This window comes from Tamandua tetradactyla, chromosome 4 (genome assembly GCF_023851605.1).
Source record: "Tamandua tetradactyla isolate mTamTet1 chromosome 4, mTamTet1.pri, whole genome shotgun sequence".
NCBI lineage: Eukaryota > Metazoa > Chordata > Mammalia > Pilosa > Myrmecophagidae > Tamandua > Tamandua tetradactyla.
Window position 1 is genome coordinate 80,073,890 of NC_135330.1, and position 24,977 is coordinate 80,098,866.

The 24,977-nt window shown below is 36.9% G+C and overlaps 1 protein-coding gene across 2 annotated transcripts in view; it reads left to right on the top strand.

Moving 5' to 3' along the window:
• The window catches only part of RAB3GAP2 (RAB3 GTPase activating non-catalytic protein subunit 2), a 159,543-nt gene that overhangs the window by 45,500 nt on the left and 89,066 nt on the right, over positions 1 to 24,977 (top strand). For both annotated transcript variants that reach the window (XM_077157874.1, XM_077157873.1), the window contains exons 3-7: positions 20,611 to 20,734; positions 21,573 to 21,654; positions 23,134 to 23,181; positions 23,261 to 23,336; positions 23,623 to 23,724. In XM_077157874.1, the coding sequence (XP_077013989.1) occupies positions 20,695 to 20,734; positions 21,573 to 21,654; positions 23,134 to 23,181; positions 23,261 to 23,336; positions 23,623 to 23,724 (348 nt within the window). In that variant the 5' untranslated portion in view covers positions 20,611 to 20,694. The remainder of the gene's footprint in view (positions 1 to 20,610; positions 20,735 to 21,572; positions 21,655 to 23,133; positions 23,182 to 23,260; positions 23,337 to 23,622; positions 23,725 to 24,977) is intronic.

Here is a 24,977-nt window from a genome sequence, read left to right on the forward strand (position 1 = left end):
AAGAATAATCATCATTATCAGCTTTAAGGGATTATCAAGGTAGGCATCTTTCTGTAGCTTATCTACAGATATAAGATTGATTGGATGATTGAATGGGCCACACAGAAAATTTTTTAGAAACGAGATTACATTCTACATGCAACTTAAAAATAAATAATAATAAGGTTGTTTCTACTTCATTGACAGTTGAAATAAAACTGTAAGAATTACTGAATTATAGGTAGTGTCCTCTGAGGTTAGGAAAAAGCCATTATTTTAAAAATTGAGATTGAAGTTGTAGTTTTTTGGTGACTAAGTATTTCTGTGAGAATTTTTTTGACTTCTTTATAATCAGGCTTGTAATCAAATTTAGAAGGAGTTCTTGCCATGCCACATTTTAATTTTGAGAAGCTCTTAACCTCTTTCATTTGAGAATTTAGGTCTCTGATCCAGAAAATAGGCTAGACCATTACTTTTCATGTTGTGTTAGATGGAGCTCTAAGGATCTTCAGTGGTCCTCCTGTACAGTTTGCCTCATCTCTGCTTTTGTCTATTTTGTATATTAGAATTTTGTATAAAATTTTGTTTGGGAATAAAAAGTCTTTACCTTGTATGTAAGTGGGGTTCAGCGCAAGAAACCAATTAATATAATACACTACATTAACACATTGAAGGGAAAAATACATGATTATCTTGATTGAAATGGAAAAGGTGTTTGACAAAGTCCTGTATCCTTTCTTGATAAAAATACTTAGAAAGATGGGAATAGAAACTTCTTCAACCAATTAACAGCATACATGTAAAACCCACGGATAACATCTTACTAAATGATGAAAGACTGAAAGCTCTCTCTCTAAGATTGGAATGCTTAAGTTGTGCAGGTTCTATTTTGGTTGATAGTAAATGTTTGGAAATGGGTAGAGGTGATGGCAGCACATTACTCTACATGTAATTATCAGTGCTGAATTATGGTTTAAAGGGGGAAATTTATGAGCATGTGTGTCACTAGAAGAAAAGCTAGAGGATAAGACATGAGACTGTATAACAGTGAACCCTTTTGTGAACAATGATTGTGGCTAATTGTACAAAAATAAGAATGTTCTTACATGAACAAGAATAAATGTATATCACTATTAAGAGATGTTAACGGTAGGGTGGTATAAAGGAAAAATACAACTAATGCAAACTATGGACTGTAATTAACAGTAATATTGTAATATTATTTCATCAGTTGTAACAAAGTTACTATACCAAAGCTAATGGTAAAAAATAGAGGGTATAATAGGTATGGGATTTTTTTCCCTTTGGAGTAATGAGAATGTTCTCAGATTGATTGTGATGATGAATGCACGACCCTGTGATCTAACTGAGAGCAATTGATTGTACACTTTGGACCCATATGGTTTGTGAGTAAAACTTTATTCATAAATAAATTTCAGTGGATTTAGGATGTTAAAAAAAATTGTACATTACGTATGTTAATAAACAGGTGTGTGGGGAGGAAAAACTTAGATAGCTTTGTGTTTCAAATTGCTGTAGCAGTTATATCTCTTGCTTTAAAGGTTTATATGACAATTTTATTTCTAGGATGTAGGTGGCAAGTTACTGAGAATTATAATGAATGTGCAGACAGCCCCCTTAATTATAGTGGATTTTGCTGGCAAAACTGTCATGTGAAAGTATCTGTAAGAGTTATCACAGTGACAATGTAAGTTGCAAATGATGGACTTACTGTACTAAATTTGAAAACTTTGAAAAACTCCTCTGGACTACTTTAATGACTATCTCATTGCTACAGTAGCTAAGATACCAAAAACCTTTGCCAATGTGTTTATAGGGTGATAATTTAACAGCTCTACTTTAGTGGCCAGCTATAATGGAAAGACTGGTTAAACTGCTATAATTTTACCACTCCTTACACTGTGAAAGAAAATCACTTGACAAATAATTAAAAAATGTATGTTATATTTCTTTTGTTTAGAAAGGATTCCTCATTCATAATCCACATTAGTGTCTTAATACACATCCAGAGAAATTTTTACTGGCTTCAATTCAAAGAATAAACCTTTAACTTTAGGCCATGTGAATATATAATTACAGAATCTCCCAGCCTTCCAAATAGTAGTAGTTGTGTTTTATAGCTAATGGATGCTAGTTTTTTAAAAATATATTTTTTATTGTGAAATATATATGTAAAAAATGATAAATTTCAAAGTACATTTTAACAAGTAATTATACAACAAATTTCAAAGTATGGTATGGGTTACAGTTCCACAATTCAGGCCTTTCCTTCTAGCTGCTTCAAGACACTGGAGACTAAAAGGAAATACAAGTATAATGATTCAGTAGTCATACTCATTTGTTAAATCCTGTTGTCTTTTTCACAGCTCCTTCTTTTTATTTGACCCTTCTTTCTTTTTTTTTTTAAATTTTTCTTTTATTTATTATTATTACTTTTTAACATGGGCCAGCACTGGGAATTGAACCCGGGTCTCCAGCATGGTAGGTGAGAACTCTGCCACTGAGCCACCGTGGCCTGCCCCCTTCTTTCATTCTTTAGGGATATTTGGACAATGACCATTCTAACTTCTTCAAGTTGACGGGGTGTCAATATTATGGGGTGGGGGGATGCAACGGGTTGATATTCTTAGAGAGACTGGTACCTCTGGGTTTCAAGGCTTCTCTGGCATAGAAATAATCTGGAAGTTTTAGGTTTCTAAAAAATAAACTTGGTGAAACTTTTATAGGGTCTCAGATAAAGCCCTGGGTATTCTTTGGGGTTTTCAGGAATACTGTTGTTTGAGATTTAACATACCATGGCATTTTGCAATATCTAGCTGAAGCTTGCGTAAGTAACCTTCAGAATAGCCTCTTGACTCGACTTTAAATCTCTTAGCCACTGAAACTTAATTTCTTTACATTTCTTTTCCCCCTTTTCGTCAAGAAGGTATTGCCAATCCCATGATGCCAGGCAGGGATAGGCTATCCCTGGAAGTCATGTTGCATGTTGCCAGGGAGACTCACACCCCCAGAAGTCATGTTTTAGGGCAGAAGGGTGATGAGTTTACTTGCAGAGTTTGGCTTAGAGAGAGGAGATGCTAGTTTCTGTGGAAAACTAAAGGGAGACCCTGGTGTAGTGCCTTTAAGCAGTGAAGTGTACTTTAAAAAAAAAATGTCATGCGTTACTTGGGAGAGTAACTACTTTGTCAACTGGTGGTGTTATTTTAGGATCAGTAGCTTCACAGGAGCACTATTACTGACTATGGACCCCGTCATTGTGGAGGAACTTAAAAAACAAAGTCATTAGAGATCAATGCCTGAATGGTATAAAACACAGTGACCTGATGAGTTTGCATTTTGTCAGTCACTGAATGTGTGCTGATACTATTACTTTCGTGTCTCTTGTAAAACCACTACTGTCTTGAATTGGAAATCGAAATTTGGTGAAAACTTAATACTAGTTAATTGTGATGCACTTTGGGAAGGGGAATCCCTCTTCTCTGCTAGTTGCCCGCCCCCCCCCCCCCAAGTTTCACACAGAAGTTCTTCAGAAAGACACAACACTGTGACACAGCACTCTTTTTTTTTGTCATTTTAAAAAATTAATTAAAAAAAATTACAAGAAAAACACAAACATTCCCAACACATGCTCATTCCATTCTACATGTGCAATCAGTAATTCACAATATCATCACATAGTTGCATATTCATCATCATGATCATTTCTTAGAACATTTGCATCAATTCAGAAAAAAAATAAAAAGACAACAGAAAAATAAAACGAAAACAGAAAAAAAAAATTATACATACCATACCCCTTACCCTGCCCTTTCATTGATCACTAGCATTTCAAACTAAAATTATTTTAGCGTTTGTTTCCCCTATTATTTATTTTTATTCCATGTGTTCTACTCATCTGTCGACAAGGTAGATAAAAGGAGCATCAGACACAAGGTTTTCACAATCACACAGTCACATTGTGAAAGCTTTATTATTATACAATCATCATCAGGAAACATGGCTACTGGAACACAGCTCTACATTTTCAGGCAGTTCCCTCCAGCCTCTCCATTACATCTTGAATAACAAGGTGATATCTACTTAATGCATAAGAATAACTTCCAGGATATCCTCTCGACTCTGGAGTCTCTCAGTCATTGACACTTTGTCTCATTTCACTCTTCCCCCTTTTGGTTGAGAAGATTCTCTCAATCCCTTGATGCTGGGTCCCAGCTCATTCTAGAGTTTTTCTCAATCCCTTGATGCCGAGACTCAGCTCATTTTAGGGTTTCTGTCCCACATTGCCAGGAAGGTTCACACACCTGGGAGTCATGTCCCACGTAGACGGGGAGGGTGGTGAGTTTGCTTGTTGTGTTGGCTGGAGAGAGAGGCCACATCTGAGTAACAAAGGAGGCTCTCTTGGGGGTGACTCTTAGGCCTACTTTTAAGTAGGCTTGACCTATCCTTTATGGGGCTAAGTTTCATATGAACAAACCCCAAGACTGGGAGCTCAACCTATAGCTTTGGCTGTCCACACTGCTTGCGAGAACATCAGTAATTCAACTTGGGGAGGTTGAATTTTCCCCCGTTCTCACCATTCCCTGAAGGGGACTTTGCAAACACTTTTCCACTCCCTGATCAGATCACTCTGGGATTCATCAGGGCATCACTCTGGACAAATCAACAAAATCTCATGTCCTACCCAAGGTTCCATGTACTTACATTGTACAGCCATCTATCTACATAAGTTATATTAGGAGATGCACTAGTCAAAATATAAATTTTGTACCAAATAAACATTTTTTGCTTTAGTCTCACATTTAAAATTTTAAGTTGAAATTTTAAAATATTAATTACCATCTATTTTCAGGACCCTGGAACAACAACATTCCTTTGTTCTTCCTCATGCAAAAACATTTTTTTAATTTGTACATTTAATCACCATCATTATACACTCTAGGCATTCCTAGATTATAACATCTCAATTATAACATCTCAGTCTTTATCATCTGTCTTTCTTTCTGATTTCATTTATGCCCCCAGCCCTCCCTCCCTCTATCATTCTCACATTCAGCTTCATTCAGTGTTTTAATATAATTGCATTACAGTTAGGTAGTATTGTGCTGTCCCTTTCTGAGTTTTTATATTCAGTCCTGTTGCACAATCTGTATCCCTTCAGCTCCAATTGCCCAATATCTTGCCCTATTTCTATCTCCTGATGGACTCTGTTGCCAATGAAATATTCCAAGTTTATTCACTAATGTCAATTCATATCAGTGAGACCATACAGCATTTGTCCCTTTGTTGTTGGCTAATCACACTCAGCATAATGTCCTTAGGGTCCATCCATGTTGTTACGTACTTCATAACTTGATTCTGTCTTATAGCTGCATAATACTCCATTGTATATATATGCCACAATTTGTTTAGCCACCTGTCTGTTGATGGACATTTTGGCTGTTTCCATCTCTTGGTAATTGTAAATAATGCTGCTATAAACATTGGTGTGCAAATGTCTGTTTGTGTCCTTGCCCTCATGTCCTTTGAGTAGAGACAGCATATAGATGGGTCCTGTTTTTTAATCCATTCTGCCAGTCTATGTCTTTTGATTGGGGAGTTTAATCCATTAACATTTAGTGTTATTACTGCACAGGTAGTACTACTTCTACCTTTTTGCCTTTTGGATTTTATATGTGATGTCTAATTCCTTCTTTTTACCTTTACTCATAGTCTTCCTTTCTACACTCTTCTCCGCATCTCTCTCTTCTGTTTTTTTTTTGTATCTGTCTATAGTGCTCCCTTTGGTATTTCTTGCAGAGCTGGTCTCTTGGTCACAAATTCTCTCAGTGATTTTTTGTCTGAAAATATTTTAATTTCGCCTTCATTTTTGAAGGACAATTTTGCTGGATATAGAATTCCTGGATGGCAGTTTTTCTCTTTTAATAATTTAAATCTATTATCCCACTGTCTTCTCGCCTCCATTGTTTCTGCTGAGAGATCTACGCATAGTCTTATTGGGCTTCCCTTGTATGTGATGGATTGCTTTTCTCTTGCTGCTTTCAAGATTCTCTCTTTCTCTTTGACCTCTGACATTCTGATTAGTAAATGTCTTGGAGTACATCTATTTGGATCTATCTCTTTGGGATATGCTGCACTTCTTGGATCTGAAATTTTAGGTCTTTCATAAGAGTTGGAAAATTTTCAGTGATAATTTCCTCCATCAGTTTTTCTCCTCCTTTTCCCTTCTCTTCTCTTTTGGGACACCCACAACACGTATATTCATGTGCTTCATATTGTCCTTCAATTCCCTAAGTCCCTGATTGTATTTTTCCATTTTTTCCTTATATTTTCTTTTTCTTGTCAGATTTCAGATGTTCCGTCCTCCAGTTCACTAATCCTATGTTCTGTCTCTCGAAATCTACCATTGTAGGTTTCCATTGTTTTTTTCATCTCTTCTACCGTGCCTTTCATTCCCATAAGTTCTGTGATTTGTTTTTTCGGACTTTTGATTTCTTCTTTTTGTTCTTTCCTTGCCTTCTTTATATCTTCCCTCAGTTCATTGATTTGGTTTTTGATGAGGTTTTCCATGTCTGTTTGTATATTCTGAATTAATTATTTCAGCTCCTGTATCTCATTTGAGTTGTTGGTTTGTTTCTTTGACTGGGCCATATCTTCAATTTTCCTAGTGTTATTTGTTATTTTTTGCTGGTGTCTAGGCATTTAACTACCTTCATTAGTTTATTCTGGAGATTGCTTTCCCTTCTTTTACCTAGGGTTTTCTTGCTGGATGAATTTGTTGTCTATCTGTTCTTTGACATTCAGTTCAGCTTTATCTGGACCTCTAGCTTAGGTTTTGTTTAACAGAGAATTTTTCAATTCTTGTTTTCTTGTTTCTTGCCCTGCTTGTATGGAGCCTTTCCACCACCACCCTCAGGAGGGTCTACTTAGATGTTATAGACTCCAGCAGGGTTTTCCTGGACTAAACTGGCCTCCTGTTAGGAGTAAAGAGTCACCTGCATCGGTTTTCCCTGAGGGTGAGACCCAGCAGGTTGAAAGACTTTCCTGTGAAGTCTCTGGGCTCTGTTTTTCTTATCCTGCCCAGCATGTGGTGCTTGTCTGCCTGCAGGTCCCACCAGCATAAGAAGATGAGGTACCTTTAACTTTGGCAGACTCTCCCTGCTGGAGGTGTGGTGGAGACAGAGGAGAGGTTGTAGGCTGGTTTTAATGGCTTCAAATTACCAAGCCCTGGTGTCTGAATTCCTTGAGGGAGGGATTCCACCTGAGTTGGGGTTCACCCCTCCCCTGGGGGAGGCACAGGCTCCAGACAAGCCCTCAGTGGAGCCTGTTTCTGCCTATGCCTGGGGCAGTTGCAGCCTGAGAAGCCCTGCAGCTGAATATAAAGGCAGTGAAACCTTTGTAGAAACACAGCCACAAAAACCTCTGCTTTTTTTTTTTTTTTTTTCTTTTTTCGTTCAGCCCTGCCCCCTTGGTGCTGGGGCAAAAATGATCAACCTCTGCTTTGACCAAGTTCACCTGAGCTGGGGGCCTATTTTTAGTAGTCAGAATTGTTAATTAATTCCACAATTGGCATTTGTTTGGACTCAACCCCTGCTGTTGGTAAAGTGTCTTTCCTTTCCCCTCTGGGAAGCAGCCTGTGGGGGAGGGTTGCTGGCTACCGCGACTTTGGGAACTCACAGTTCGGGGGGGGGGGGGGGGCGGCTCGCAGCCGGTCCAGACTGGGGTACGCTGTGTGTCCGGTCACTGCCGTGGCCCCAGGAGCTGTTCTGTACTGTTTCTGGTTATTTAGTGGTTGTTCTGGAGGACAAACTAAAACGCGCACATTGCTAAGCTTCCATCTTGGCCCATCTTTGAAGCTTCCGTCTTGGCCCATCTTTGACACAGCACTCTTTATTCTTGGTTTGCTCTTCTGCTCTGAAGCCTCACCTTTCTGCTGCCCTGGTACATGAGCTGGACCTTCAAGAACCCTTGTTCCTGTGCCAGCCCAGCCCTGAAATTAAGACTCCCTGGCTCACTCTGGCTTCCCTTTTGCACTCTATTGCCCAGAGCAGTGATTCTCAACCGGTTGCTATTTTGCCTCCTAGGAGACATTTGGCAATGTCTGGAGACCTTTTGGTTGTCACACTTGGGGTGCTACTGGCATCTGGTTAGTAGAGGCCAGGGGTGCTGTTCAGCATCCTATAGTGTACAGGACAACTCCTACAACAAAGCGTTACCCTGTCCAATAGCCAAAAGCCAATAATACTCTTAAAACTTGTTGTTTCTTCATAAATTTAGCTATTTTGCCGCAAGCAGGTTATATTTTACCAGGATATTATGAAGTAGGTTTTAAAAACGGAAAATCCATCATGGGGTAAATGAGTAGGAATTTTATTTAAATCAGATTTCTTCTAATAATCCTCAGAAAGAAAGAAAATACTTGGAGCATCAGGAGATCAACAGTCAACATGTGATATTCAAGGCAAATAAAGAACAAGGATTTGGAAAAGTACATGTCCTGAAATCACATGTTGTAAGCTCCTTAGTATGGTGTATTATAGTTCTTCAGCACTTGTCTCTCACCTGCCTCTGCAGTATCGACATTTACCTTTTCCTCTGTGGCACTTTGCTTTGACAGCAGCTCCTCACCTGGGCTCTCTTGCCTGTAGGCCTTCAAATACATTCATTGAATTCAAGACTCCTAGAGAATTATGACACAGGGAACAGGTTTGGGAATGATTCCTCTGCTGGGAATGTACCCCTTCTTCTTTCCTGCCTATCCTTCCCCTTGTTTCCTTCCTCTGGTGTTTACTTAGAAATTACTTCTAGCATGAAGATTTTTGTGACATCCCGCCCCTCACCCCCAGTCTGGTTCTTAGACCTTCCCATGAGTTTTCGTGACTCATGACTGTATTTTTCCTTCTTTCTAGAGGATGTAAGAGAATTGAGAATAGGTAAGTTTTTTTTTTCTTCTTGACTTAACACAGTGCTGTCAAATGGAAAGTGTACAATCCTTTGGAGCATTGTTGTCACAGTGTTGTAAGAATAGATTAAAGCAGGGAGAAACAAAGATATGAAACCAATTAGGATCTAATCATACTCATAGAGTCTGACTCACAGGCTATTTCCTCATACTTCCTTTTAGTTGCATTACTTATCCAGTTCCAGATTTTACAAATAAGGAACCAGAGTTGCTAAGTAAATTGTCCAAGAGCTATAATAAGTAAAATTATTATCTTTGGCATTAGTCTTTTTGAAAATCCACTTATTATTACTAGGCCTTCGTTTCCTTTTCTGGAAAAAGAGGGGTTTGGATCAAATGATCTTGACTGTAACTTCCATTTATTTATAAGATTATACAGTCCTGTCAGCCAGCTGACAGAGTTTCATGATGTACATGTGATAAGGAGAGTATTGATCTTGTATAGACAAAGCAGTTCTAGGGTTTTTGATCATATTGTCTCATGCCTATTTAATTTTCTCATTTAGACAAGAAAATTTACAGCATAGTTTTGAACTGAGAGCAATTTTGTTCTGTAGTGGATGTGTGGCATGTCTGAAAACATTTTTGGTTATCCCAACTGGGACTGCTACTGGCATCTAGTAGGTAGATGCCAGCAGTGCTGCTCAACATCCTACATTACAGAGAACAGCCCTCCACAACACAGATTTATCCACCCCAGAATGTCAGTAGTGTTGAGGTTGAGAAATCCTGAGCTAAACTCTTAAACACGTTCTGTGCTGGTGTGAAAGGATTTATATACCCTAGAAAAGCCATGTTTTAATCCTAATCCCATTTTGTAATAGCAGCCATTTCTTCTAATCTCTATTCAGCACAGTATGTTGGAAACTTTAATTAAATCATCTCCGTGGAGATGTGACAATCAAGTGTGAATATTAAACTTGATTAGGTGGAGAATGTCTCCACCCATTCCAGGTGGGTCTTGATTACTTTACTGGAATCCTTTAAAAGAGGAAGCATTTTTGGAAAAGGCTTGAGATTCTGAGAGCAGAGAAGAACGACAGAATGCCACAGAACCACAAAGCAGAGTCCATCAGCCAGCGACTTTTGGAAATGAAGAAGGAAAATGCCTCCTGGGGGGCTTTGTGAAACAAAAAGCCAGAGGAGAAAGCTAGCACACTTCGCAACGTGCCCTTCCAGCCAAGAGAGAAACCCTGAACTTCATCAATCTTCTAGGTATCTTTTCCTGGATGCCTTAGATTGGACATTCCTGTAGATTTGTTTTAATTGGACGTTTTCTCGGCCTTAGAACTATAAACTAGCAACTTATTAAATTCCCCTTTTTAAAAGTCATTCTGTTTCTGGTATATTGCATTCCTGTAGCTAGCAAACTAGAACACCTCCCAGTAAGGTTTTATTACTTTGAAAGTAGGCACTCGCTCTGATATTTGCATGGCATTTTGCTTGCTTAAATGCATGGTAAGTGTTTATGACCTTTCTAATTTGACAAGTACTCTCTATATATCAATGAATTATTTTGTGTTTAATTATGTTTAAATGGAGGGAAGACCTATTTCATGGCTCTCCTTAACAATAGAATATTTACACAATAATATTAAATACAACACTGGAATATTTAAACAGTAATATTAAATACATAATTTCCCTTTTCTAAGAAGGTTGCTACAATCAACCATGTGGCTGAATGTATTAGCACTAGACCTCATACTCTCCATGCTGCTTTTTTGTCATCACAACAGCAATGAGAGTGGCAGAGTAGATGAGATTCATAGATACTTGGCAGGTTTGCTATAGGGACCAACTTTCTATAGCGGTATAGAGTGGGAGACAGCACAGAGGAGTGATAGTAATATTGGACCCCAATGTCTGTTCAGACCCCTGCTTTGTCTCTGTGACCTGGAAGAAGTTATGTTATCTTAACAGGTCTCTGTTGCCCCATCTTTCAATAGGGTTAATAATAAAAACTATTTCACTACATAGAATTACTTTGAGAATAAAGTAAGATATATGTATAAAGTGTTCAGCACAGTGTCTAACACACAGTAAAGTGTCTGGCAAATGTTGCTGGAAACTTCATTCTAATTACCAGTGTGGTCACTGCCTTATTACTCTTAAGTTAGGTAACCAAACCCAAATGCGTCTGCCATCAGTGGCAGAATACTTGTTGATGAGACCCCCTGTCCTTTGTTCAAATTGAGGCCAAAGTACATATTTGTAACAAGAGCTATTTTAAGTGACTGTATTCTGAATTCTAAGTATCAAATTGCTTGGGTATAAAAGTAACCAAAATTATAGTACAATTTAGGTTGAGTACTTTTCCATCCCTTTGTTCTTTGTTTGCCTTAGTATATCATGTGTTGATTGTTGATCGCCTGATGTATGGAGGGGTTTCTTTTTTCTTTTTGACAGTTATTGAAAAAAAATTGATTAAAAGATTTCTACTCATTTTCCCCCATCATGTTTTTCTGTTTTTTAAACTTGATTCACAATATCCACATAAAATGTATCCTGCTTGCGGCAAAATAGTTAAGTTTATGAAGAAACCAGAAGTTTTAAGAGTTTTGCTGATTTTGGGTTATTGTCATTAGGGGCTTTTTATCTTGTTGAATCTGATTCCTTGAATACTGTCCCATCTGAGAGTTGCCTTTGGCCCAGAGCTTGTCCCATTGTTACGCAGCTGCTCCCCCGTGTGGTTGTGGATCAGAAGAGCTATCATCCATTGATGAGAGCACCAGGCTATTGTGTTTGTTTCAAGTTAATGTTATTCCCCAAAAGCTTCATATCTAGATTTTATGTGGTTGTTAAAACTTTAATGATGATAAGACATGATAATGTCTTCTAACCAATTTTTATATTCATCTCCTACCTGTACATATCCAGCTTTATTGTGGCAAACTGGGAGGTTCTGCTTTCAGTCTTACAGTCACAGAGAAAGATGGAGAGATAAAGAGGACATAGAGAAGAAAATGTAGTAAAAAGTGACAGGATTTTGATATTCTTTTTGTTTTCTCCCTATCATCAATGGATGAAACAAGAATGCTAATCCATATGAGTTTCTTTTTCCTCTTTCATGTTACTAAAATTAAACATTTCTGAGATGACCAAACAGACTTAGGGATGTAACCAATGATCATGGACTAGTTTCTCTGAATTTACTTCTGAACAAGAGACAACTATTTCCTATGCTTTCATTTGAGTTAGTCCTTATGCAGGAAAACTCGTATTTGCTTCTGGGTTTTTTTTTCCTGGGATGATGGTAGACTGAGCGTGATGATAATTTGACACTGAATTCTATACCTGGCTGAGAGGACTATAATATTCTGTATTCTGTATTTTGTCCCATTTTAGATCTGTTTAAAACTTGTACCTGCTTTGGATATGTCAGCTAGAGTGTTGAACCGTCAAATATTAATATTTTTTTAGAGAAAACATTTCTAAGGATTGAATATACTAGCTTTAAATTCATTTTTCATTGTCATGTAGTGTGCCGATTTGCAGCTGTTGTGTACCCCAGAAAAGCTGTGTTAATTAATTCTGATTTAATATTGTAGGGTAGGATCTTTTTTGTTGGATTGCTTCCATGGAGACGTGATACACCCAGTTGTGGATGGGACCTTTGATTGGATTGTTTCCATGGAGATACGACTCTGTAATTGTGGGTGTGGCATTTTGATTAGATGGAGATGTGACTCTGCCCATTTTAGGTGTGTCTTGATTCCTTTACTGGAGTCCTTTAAATGGGGAAATGTTCTGGAGAGTGCCAGAGCCCACAGAGACACAGGCGTTTGAAGATGCTTGGAATGTTAATAGAGCAGATGCCTAGATATGGATGTTTAAAGATGCTAAGCCCAGCAGACATCACCATATGCTTACTCATGAGATGCTCAGCAAGCCAGAACCCAGAGTTGTATCCTGGAGGAGCTAAGTAAAGGCCCACAGACACTTAGAGAGGAAGCTACTAGCATCAGAAGCTGAAAGCAGTGGAACCAGGAACAAGCACCAGCAGATGCCAGGAACATGCCTTCCCGTGTAACAGACATTGACCTTCCTTGAGTCAAGAAATCTTTCTCTGGATGACTTAGTTCGGACATTTTTATGGCCTTAGAACTATAAACTTGCAACTTAATAAATTCTTTTTTTAAATGGTGTATTGCATTCTGGCAGCATTCGACAAACTAATACATACAGTTTCATGTGCAAGAATAGATAATAGATTATTCAAGCCTCTATTTGAATACCAGTAAGAGGAAATGGGAATGCTGTCATTCAGTAGTATGTGTTGTTAGTAGGCTATGCCACATGTGGAGTTGAGTTATGCATGGGATGTGCCAGCTAGAAGGCTTCTAGTCTGGTGTGGAGAAATGTTATCACAGAAAATAGGTAGTGGAGAGTAATGAAAATTTAAGAACCACAGAGAGATAAACTAGGTTTAAAGAGATAAGCAGTAGGGTAGTTATTTTTGACTGTGATAGTAAAGTCAAATCCCAGAAGGAGATAGGTTTTTGAAAGTGTAATTACAGCTACTTACAAAAGCGAATTGGAATGATAAAATGGAATGACCACCTATGTTGGGAGTCCTTAAGACCACCTTCAGTTTGATGATGGGCTAGGAGGGCTCACAGGACTCAGTATGTAGTTGTACTCATGGGTATGATTTATTTCAGTGAAAGAACACAAAACAATATCAGCAAAGACAGAAGGTGTGTGGGGTGAAGGAAACCAGGTGTAGGCTTCCAAAACTCCTTTCCCGGTAGAGCCAGACAGGATGCGTTTACTTTCTCTAGCAGTGAATTGGGACAGTCTGTGTGAAATGTTTTCTGCTATGGAAATTTGTTAGAGATTCAGTAGCCAAGGTTTTTAATTGAAGGCTGATCATGTAGGCACCCTCATAAAAAGCAAGTACCAAAATTCTAGACTCTTGGAAGGAAAGCATGTGTTTAACATAAATCACATTGTACAAACTCTTATTAGTTCTGGAAATAGTTGGAACCTTCCTGAAATCTGTTCCTACATGCCAGCCAGTAGCCAGGCTTGTAAGTGGGCCTTTCAGATGATAGCAACCAGACCTGCAATGTTAAGACTTTTCTGTACAATGCCTGAACTAAGAGTTAAAGAGAGCTGAATTCTAGTTTGGGCTTTGCCACTAATGCCGTGACAGTAAGGCACATCCCTTAGTATCCCTGATACTTAGTTTTCTTATTGTAAAATGGGATTTTGGACCAGTTAGTCTCTGAAAGCCTTTTACCTTTTCAGGACGCTTAAATATTCAGATACGATCTTTGTTAGTAGCATTATTTTGAAAACATAGAAAAGAAACATAGAAATAATGTTATTTATTGAAATTAACTTTTAAGAACGTTTCAGGATTTACCTTTTGAACATAATTCTGGAAGTGTGGTTGAAGGAAAAAACCTACTAACAGCTGAGCTTCTATGAGGAATTTGGGCGATATGTTGTATAAGCAGAGACCCTACCCTAAAGCAGAAATTGTCGGTCCTGGGAGAAATGTAATTACAACTAACTTAGTTTGTAATCTTTATATTTAGAGTATGATTGTCTTCTTAAATCTACCTGCAGAAAAATGCATGATACTAGACTAGCTAGCAGGATTCTTAAAAAATAGGGCTGTAATATAACAAAAGATTTCCCTAATGTTACTCTTCTCCCTATCTTTCAGGAAAGGGTACGGCCTCTTTCTCTGACATTGCTTAAGAAAAATGTTCCAAATCTATCTGCCCTACTGTTCTGAGAAGGAAAGATAATTATATGACTGTCCCTGAGATTGAAAGTTTTTTTTGGTTGTTAAATCAAAATGAAACCAGCCTCCCTACTTGCCCTCCCCTCTTGAATAATTCAGTCATGAATCATTAAATAAGGCCTAATCAAGTTGTCACCAGATGACTAAGAAAGAAAGTATTTGCAACTCACACCTGTTAAAAGGACCAGTATTCATTGTATATAAATGATGTAATCAAATCAATGAGAAAGGAAACAAAAACCCAGCAGGAACTTTTACAAAGGAGAGGAAAGAACATTCACATGGGAAAGAGGTGAGAAAATACCTCCTCTCCCTCATAAGAAGAAAACCGATTAAAAGTACCTTGAGATACCGCTTTTTACCTAGGTTGAAAAGTCTATGGGTGAAAAGGTGCTCAAAATCATTTGTCATTAAGGAATTGCAAATTAAAATACAAATGAGATAACACTACACATTTATTAGAATGGCTAAAATCCAAAAAATTAAGAACAAATACTGGTGAGGCTGTGGAGCAATAGGAACTCTCATTCTTTTTTGGTGGGAATGCAGAGTAGTATGTCTACTTTAGAAGACAGTTTAGCAGTTACTACAAAGGTAAGCATACAGCCAGTAATAGTGCCTGTAGGTATTTACCCAATTGATTTGGAAACTTTTGATCACACAAAAGCCTGCACATGAATTTTAGAACAACTTTATTCATAATTGCCAAAATATGGAAACAAACAAGGTGGCGTTCAATAGATGAATGGATAAACTTTGGTACTTCCATACGATGGAATATTATTCAGCAATAGAAAGAATTAAGCTATTGAGTCACGAAAAGACAAGATGAACCTTAAATACACATTGCTAAGGGAAAGAAATCTGTCTGAAAAAGGCTATATACTAAATGATTCCAATTATATGGAATTCTGGGAAAGGCAAATAATAGAAACAATGAAAAAAGATCAGTGGTTGCCAGGACTTTGTTGAGGGAGGGGGAGGTAGGTGTTGAATTGGTGAAACACAGGGGATTTTTAGTAAAACTATTTTTTATGATGCTGTAATGGTGGATACATGACATTATACATTGTTTAATTACAACATGAAAGAGTAAGCCTTAATGTATACAAACTAAACAAAATAATTTAGGAAATTGCGGGATCCTAGGAGGAATTCAGACTGTAGCAAGAGAATCTAATTGTACTGCAAATACATGAAACAGCCTCACTGAAAGGGAAGGTAGAAAGATGCTGTTCTAGTTCGCTAGCTGCTGGAATGCAATATAACAGAAACAGAATGGCTTTTAAAAAGGGAAATTTAAAAAGTTGCTAGTGTACAGTTCTAAGGCTGAGAAAATGCCCAATTAAAACAAGTCTATAGACATGTCCAATCTAAGGCATCCAGGGAAAGGTACCTTGGTTCAAGAAGGCCAATGAATTTCAGGTTTTTTGTCTCATGTGAGAAGGGCACATGGCCAACACAGTCAGAGTTTCTCTCTCATCTGGAAAGGCACATGGTGAACACAGTCAGGATTCCTCTCTCATCTGGAAGGGCACATGGCAAACATGGTATTGTCTGCTACCTTCTTCTCCTAACTTCCTGTTTCTTGAAGCTCCCCGGGAGGCATTTTCCTTTTTCATCTCCAAAGGTCAGTGGCTGGTAGGCGCTGCTTCTTGTGGCTATGTCGTTTTCTGCTCTGCTCTCTCTGAATCCCCCATTCTCCAAAATGTTTCCTCTTTTATAGGACTCCAGAAACTTCTCAAGACCCACCCAAATGGGTGGAGACATGTCGTCACCTAATCCAGTTTAACAACCACTTTTGACTAAATCACATCATCCAGGGAGATGATCTGATTACAGTTTCAAACAAACAGTATTGAATAAGGATTATTTCTTGAAATGGGATTTTCATTAAAACATGGCTTTTCTAGGGGACATACATCCTTTCAAACCAGCACAGGTGCTGCCATAAGTTGTTTTGGAAATGAGTAGAGTCTATGAGACTACAGGCAAAGAAACTGCACATAAACTGAGTATTCTAGTTGATAAAATTGTTTCCTGGTTAACAATTCTGATGCTGCTATACATTTGTATTCAAATTAAACAATTAAGTAAGTGGATGGTGAATCATAAGAGTCAAGAGTTCTCACTGTTGGAGTGGGAATTTATAGATAAACAGTGGGAGGCGGCTAGAATAATTCATATTGTTTTGAATTAGAGTTGAAGAAATCAGCGTGGATTCATATTTAGCTTAATATAGATACAGATTGTTAGAGATTGAATCATGTCCTCCCCAGAAGGTATGTTTAGGTTCCAAACCCTTATCTTGTGGTTGTGAACCCATTTGTCAATAGAACTTTTGAGGATGTAATTAGTTAAGGTGTGCCCACACTGCGTAAGAGTGGGCCTGAATCCAATTTGACTGAAGTCCTTATAAACGAAGGAAATTGGATACGAAAGGAGAAGCCACAGGGAGCTGCCAGAGCTGGAAGTCAATGGAACCAGGAAGAGAAAGGGAAAGATACCACCATGTCCGTTTCCATGTGATGGAAAAGCCGAGGAACCCTAAAGATTGCCAATTAGCCAGAAGCTACTAACTATGGGAGGAAGCAAGCCTCTGAAACTGTGAGCCAATAAATCCCTGTTGTTAAACCATCCCATTGTATGGTATTTGTTTTAACAGCTAGGAAACTAAGAAGTGGGTGGTTACATATAGAAATATATAGAGATATGTAGTAATAAGTAATGTACAAACACATATTTTTTTGCTCTGTCAGCTGAGGGCCTAGGAACAATGACACCCCAGCAGCACAAGCATGCTTATTGCCCAGATCTTGGTTTCTAGTCCTATTCTCCAATGAAGGAAATCAGAGATCCCTGGAAAAATGTCTGATTCTAGGACTAGGGTGGGAAATACACAAGATGTGCCTAGGGGATCTTGTAGTACCAGAGAGTAAGGAAGTGCTAAAAAAAAGCAAACAAAATTCTGCATCGATGGGTGTATATCAGAAGGACAGAAGGGTGAACTGAAAGAGCTTCCAAGGGCCAAAGGTGGAACAATTTTGAGCAACCAAATATGTAAAGCAGTGTTGGATTATAACCCAAATTATGAAGTAAGTATCCATAGGTACAAATGGATATAACTAAATAAATGATTGAATAAATTCATACATGGAGAAGATAGACAAATCTCCCTTGCAGAAGAATTCCAAGTAATTTATGTGTGCTTTCTGCCTTCAAGGAAGGGAAGCATAAATTACTATAAAAGTGTAGGCTGCACTTAATGACTTTCTTCCAAAGAATATAGTGTGGAAAGAAGGTGGGAAAGAGCAACTTTGTAGTGGAGAAACCTGACAAATAACTACCTCAGCTTAGGGACTGAGGTAAAATCAAGTGATAAATCTTGCTGATAGTATATATCCTGGATATGATATGATGAAAATGGCAATTTATCTCTGCAGTCTTCATTCCCCAAACCCATAAACCTTTGTCTAACGATGAAAGAAACAGTTTCATTCCAGTGGGGGAATCGCCTACAAATACTTGACCAGTATTTCTCAAAAATGTCACCATCATCAAAAACAAGGAATGACTGGGAAACTGACACAGCTAAGAGGAGCCCAAAGAGACATGACAACTAAATGTAATATATCCTGGGTGGCATGCTGGTACAGAAGAAGTACATTAGGTGAAAACTAAGGGAATTTGAGTATAGACTTGGTTAATAACTGTTTATTAATATTATTAATTGTAACAAATATGTCATGCTAATGTGTGATGTTAATGAAAGGGTAAATCAGGGCAGAATATATAGGAACTCTGTACTCTCTTTTCAATTTTTCTGTAAATTAAAAACTGTTAAAAAAATAAGTCTAGTTTAAAAAGTCTGGGGCTGATACATGTTACAATGTAGATGAATCTTTAAAGACATGAATGAAATAAGCCAAAACACAAAAAGCAAATACTGTATGATTTTTGTTATATGAAATACTTAGAATAAGCAGATTCATAGAGAGAGAAGGCAGACTAGTGGTTATCAGGGGTAGGGGAAGGAGGAATGTGGCATTATTGCTGAATAGATATGAGTTGAGGTTTGTGATGATGAAAATACTCTGGAAATAGTGGTGAAAGTTATACAATATTGTCAGTATACTAAATGTCACAGATTTGTTCGCTTCTAAACTGTTAAAATGATTTCTGTGTGATATGTATATTACCACAAGTAAAATAAAAAGTCTTTGGGGGAAGTAAGCACCTTCTGATTTTATGGATGATTTTATAAATTGACACAACCTCTGTGCAGTACAATTTGGGTATATCTAGCAAATTTACTAATGTGCCTTCCATTGGTCCCAGTAATGCCTCTTCTAGGAATTTATCCTACTGATATATTCCCACAGAAACAAACTGCAAAATTCATTGTAATCATAGTTTGTAATAGCAAAAGATCAGAAGCACCAAAAATGTCCATTAACAACAGGACTGGTTAAACAAATTATAGTGTATCCATGTGAAGAAGTACCATGCAGCCATTAAAAAGAATAAGGGAGTTTCATGTGGAATGATGCCTAAGGTGTATTAAGAGAAAAAGCAAAGTGTAGGTGTATGTGTATATTGTGCTACTATTTGTGTAAGGGAAAGGGGGAAAGGTAGATATAAGAATATTTGCATATATGCATAAATATCTCTGGAAATATAAGAATTGATTACATTGGTTACTCTAGGGTAGGCAACTGGATGACTAGAGTATGGAAGTATGAGAGAGACTTAAGTTTTTATACATGGATATTTACCTAAGTTTTAATTTGCTAAATGCTGTTGGAATGCAACATACCAAAAGTGGAATGGCTATTTTAAAGGAGATTTGCTAAATTCCAAAACCACAAAAATGTCCAAACTAAGGCATCCAAAGAAGGACATCCTGGTTTAAGAAAGGCCAGTATCCGTTACTTGGGAAGGCATGTAACTGGTGTCCACTGGTCCTGTTCCTGGCTCCATTGCCTCCACCTCTGATGTCAGTGGTTTCCTCCCTCTGCATCTGTGGTCCCCCACCGAACTCTTCTAGGATACAGCTCTGATCTGTGGCCTCCCCAGCATCCCATGGAATGGCACATGGCAATGTCCATAGAGCACAACTCCAAACATTCGTGTCGAGGTGTCTGCTCTCTTCATTGGCATGCCACGTATCCCCTGATGTCTCTGTTCCTATTGGCTCTGAAGCACCTTTTTCTCCAAAATGTCTTACCTTTTAAAGAACTCCAGTAAACTAATCAAGATCCATCTTGAATAGATGGAGTCACATCTCCATCTAATAAAAAGGCCACCCACAGTTGAGTGGGTCAGTCTCCATGGAAATAATCTGATTAAAGGTTTCTACCCTACAATATTGAATGAGGATTAAAGGACATGGCTTTTCTGGGGTGCATGACACTTTCAAACTAGCACAGCCTTTGTTGTAAATAAACATTATATTTCAAAAAAAGACGTCTTGTAGGGAAAGCAAAAAGAAAGAAACATCAAATTTAACTAGCACTTTTAGAACATTTTAGAACATTGTAATGTTCTTATAATTGTAGTAATCACCACATAATTTTTTTGTATTAGGATGAGTTATTTTACTAAATTCCCTAATATTGATTCTTTATAGAGTGATCCCTATGTATTCATTTTTTATTTGTTTAGTTTGCTGGATTGTATTTAAAATTTTTGCATTAATATAACAGATTTGTTCATAATGCATATTTTATTTGTTTGGTTATCTTTGATAGATTTTAATAGTGAATATTATTGAGGCTTTATAAATGGGAAGATTTTTCCTCTTTTTTCAGCCTCTTACCTTTCAGGAAGAGCATGCTAAGTTGAAATATTCACAAATATCTTTGGATGTAAGTAATTTTAGTTTTACCCACAGGAAGAAGAAGGAACCACTTGCAAAATACAAAAAACTTCCTGGCTTCAAGAATGTGTTTTATCTTTATCTCCAACCAATGATCTTATGGTTATAGCTCGAGGGCAAAAAGCTGTATTTCTAGTGCGTAAGTACACTATTCTTTTCAGTGGCCTTTATTTTAATGCATATAATAGGACAGAAAGTGGATTAGGTAGAAAAATGTTATTTCTGTTATATGCATTATATGGTGACATTCTAAAATTTTATGTATTTTGCAGCACTTTCTATTTCCTTTACTTGTTTGTGTTTCCTTCTGTTTTTCCTTTCCTCTGTTTTTCTTTCTCGACTGCAGATGCCATAGCTATCTCTCCAGTACTCAGAAGCAGTGCTAGGCATTGTCTAGTTCTTGTATGGGATAGTCACAGTTAGCTGACCCCTTCTTAGTAATGACCTGAGTGAGGTGATTTTCATAATACTGTGGGTCTCTATTTTGAACATAATCTTTGAAGAATGATATTTATTGAAGATTAAAGTTTGGTTGGGGATGAATAGGATATGAAAAACTTCACTAATCCATGTAAAATCATACATAAAATTGCTATGGAATCATCTTTTAAAACAAATTTACCCTTTAATAGCTTATTTTCTTGGCTATCTGAGTATTAAAGTAGTCTGATAAACAGATGGGATGGTGCATGAAAATTATTCTGCAAGAATTATGACAAGATTTTATGGGATTCATTGGAGGAGGTAAAATGACAAGTCAGAACTCTAGGTAGAGTTTTATAGATGTCTTTTAAAAGTTTTAAAACTTCATCATCGTATATTGACCTATGAAAAAGACTCAAGTCAGTTAATGCAGAACTATTACATTTGGTACTCATTCTAACGGTAAAGAGTGAAATTTATAAATTACTGTTTTAATATGCTATAGTATAGTTATAAAGTTAAATATCTTGATTTTCTTTTCATTTATTTTTCAGCAAAATGGAAATACAGCGATAAAGGAAAGGAAGAAATGCAATTTGCTATTGGTTGGAGTGGTTCTTTAAATGTTGAAGAAGGGTAGGTGCTAAATAATTTTTTTGTTTTTGCATTAAATGAGTATGTAAAATTGTAAATGAATCTTTTAAGAAGTTTCATCATTTGGGGTATTTAGCAAATATATATTCACCCCAGTTTTAGGGACTATAGGGATTGTATAAAAGCATGATCTGCTCAGCAAATTTTAATTTTATTCTTGCGATTACTTTAGAAAATTAATTCTCTTTGAAGATTTAAGGAACTCTTTTGAGATAATTCCATAAAATCCTTTTTGCGGTTAGTCCTTTCCCTCTGCTTTCCAATACTAATTTTATTCAGCCAAAGAAATTCAAGGGTGAGCATTTTCTTCTCTGTTTCGCTAGCATTGGGCTTGTATTAGAAGGGATACATTAATTCTTGAAACTTAAAAATAGTTCAGAAATGCGATGTTTAATTTCAGCTTCCTACTAAACTAGTGTTTTAAACCCATGACGATTAGTTACATAATAGAGCTGTAACCTGAAGCTCTGAGTCAAAAAACTGGTTTCAGATAAATTTTTCTGGCTGAGAGCTGTCAGATCAGAATGAATAAAATGATCCTACAGACTTCTAATTTAGCTAAAGACAACCAAATGGAGGTACCTATTACATTGTAGATACCTAATAAAATGTTTCCTACACTATTAAAATAAATTATAATATTTCTCCTAAAGTTTGTTAGTCTAAGCACTTTGAATCTTCAAACTTTTTTCAGAAATATGCAGTAGAACATAATGGTCCAATTACTTTAGCAACAAACCAAGATTAATTAATTAACTTTGTTTAATGATTACCTAATACTGTGTGAAGGGCAGGAATTTCTTTAAAGAGCTGATGAGGATGGTCCTGTGGTTTGATAGCTTAAACAATAAAGCAGTGTATGTGTCAGAAAAAAAAAAGTAGGGTACATCAAACCTCGTATATGCTTGGAAATAAGTTATTGAAACAATTTCTACAGAACCCAGAAGAGCAGACTAGCCAGTTGAATTATAGTAAATTTCTAGAGTAAATTTGGGCCCTGCAGAAATCAAGTTTGCATGTAATGTGATTGGCAGTTCTCCCACCCTCCACCAGTCGGTGGTCTCAGACAGGAGCAGGTTGGAGCTCTCAGCTAATGGAGAGGAGAGGGGCATGTGAGGAAATAACTGATTGGTAATCGTTTTAGATTTCTTCAGTTTTATATACATTCAGTTATATACAGTAAAGATGTGCTTTCTTTACCTTTGTGCTTTTTGTGACAATGCAAACAGGGTGAAAAATACGTGTTTTAGTAACCTCAAAGGAATGCAACATTGCATTTTTGTGAATGGATTTTATAGACTTGCTTATGGTGGAGTTTTACTGTACTTTTACTTAAGTTCTGGATAAAACTGATCCCCATAGGTCATCTTCCACTTATTCCCCTTTAACATCAAATTATAGAGAAATAAATAATTGATAATTTTATCAGTTAAGCGTGTGATTTTTTTTTTTTGTTTATAGAGAATGTGTAACCAGTGCTCTATGTATCCCCCTGGCAAGCCAAAAGAGGTAAGGAAAAACAAGAATTTCCTGTTCTTTTTGCTTTGACTTAGGAGTGCTAAGATCTTTGACGTTTTGTGTGTGACAGGAGTTCCACTGGTCGTCCTGACTGGACTTGCATTGTTGTGGGCTTCGTTTCGGGTTATATACGCTTCTACACTGAGGTGAGTTGAAATTTCCATGGTTTGAAAACACCAGTTATGCTAGTATGTGGCTTCATTACTTGCTGCTTGGAAATGTGTTTTTGATAATTTATGATGAGGGTATGGGAGCAGAAAACAGTTGGAAAGGTCTGATATAATTATAAAGAAAAGAGAAGCTGTGTTCTACTGAAGAGAGTACTAGAATCCATGGAAAACTGTAGGGAAAAGGATATTTTCTGCCTGGCCATGTTTGTTCTGGTATATCAATAAGGAAATAAGCAAGGTCCTTCTCTGTGCTTCCTCCTAGAATGGTGTGCTCTTGCTTGCACAACTTCTGAATGAGGACCCAGTGCTACAGCTTAAATGTAGGACCTATGAAATCCCACGGCATCCTGGAGTGACGGAGCAGGTAGTGTAAAAAATTGTGTTCAAATTAACAGTGCGATTACTTTGAAGCAGTTTCCCCCCTCTTTATTGGGGGGAAAACTTAAAGTTATCTTTTTCTTGTAGGTACCATTAGTTGTGCTGTCACATTCCGGAAATATAATCTACTTATGTCTGAGAAAAGAATACTCATCATGCTTTTACTTGTTTAATGAAATATTTTGCTTTTTTCCTATAAAAAAATAAAATACTTTGAGAAGAATCCAGAAAAAGTCTTCTATTTTTAAGGGCTTGATATGATTTAAGACTAAAGCTTATACAAGGTTTCTTCCTTTTTTATTTGGAGATGGGTGTGAAAAGCACTCAATAGTAAAAGGAAAAAGTTCTGGTCTTATTTTAATAATTCTTCTACTTGGTACTTTTTTATTTCTCAGAAAAGGGATTATTAATGTTTTGTTCATAATGGAATATATTTTATAGTCATTGAAGAGTTTGAGAAAATAATGCTGTTGAGTATTGAAGAACCTCTAAAGGTACAACTTCCACAACTTCGGCTTCTTCCTAGGTGCTTTGTAATTTTGATTATCTTATAATCAAAAAATAATTGCGGAGTCACTTAAACCAATATGCTTTTAACTGGCTTGCAGTGGACTCAGTCAAAACTATATAATAAACATTCATTTGTTTTTCCCAGCTGCCAAAAGATTTCAAGTAACTAAATGGATATATTTATATATTGAGTTGCCTATGTGGAAATCTAATGATCTCATAAGAGACTGGACTAATACCTATTAATCCTTGTGGATGAATTAATTAGTAAAATAAAACAGTACCTTAATTAGCTGTTAATTTATGTGAACAGAGTAAGTTCGATGAAGATTTGGGGAAGGGGAAGCTCAATTAAGAATAGGATAAGAGAAAAAAAATTTGAGGAATTAGGATTTGAATTGAACCTTGAATATCTGGTACAGAATTTAATTAGTGGGAAAAGAGGAGAAAGTATTTTAGGTAGTCAGAGGAAAGATGAGGGATCATTCAGAAGTAAGACTGGATGTGAAAACAAAGAAACTTATTTTCGCAGATAATGAGAAACTGGTGAGTAGGCACAATGGCCAAACTGCATAAAGTTCAAAGTCAAGTAAATCGAATTTGGTTCAGGAGATAAGAGAAGCTTTTAATATTTATTGAGAAGATAGTGATAAGACCAAAGTTATATTGAAGGAATCTTTTCTCAGGATGAAATAAAGTTATTAAAGAATGGAATCAGAGAGGCTAGCT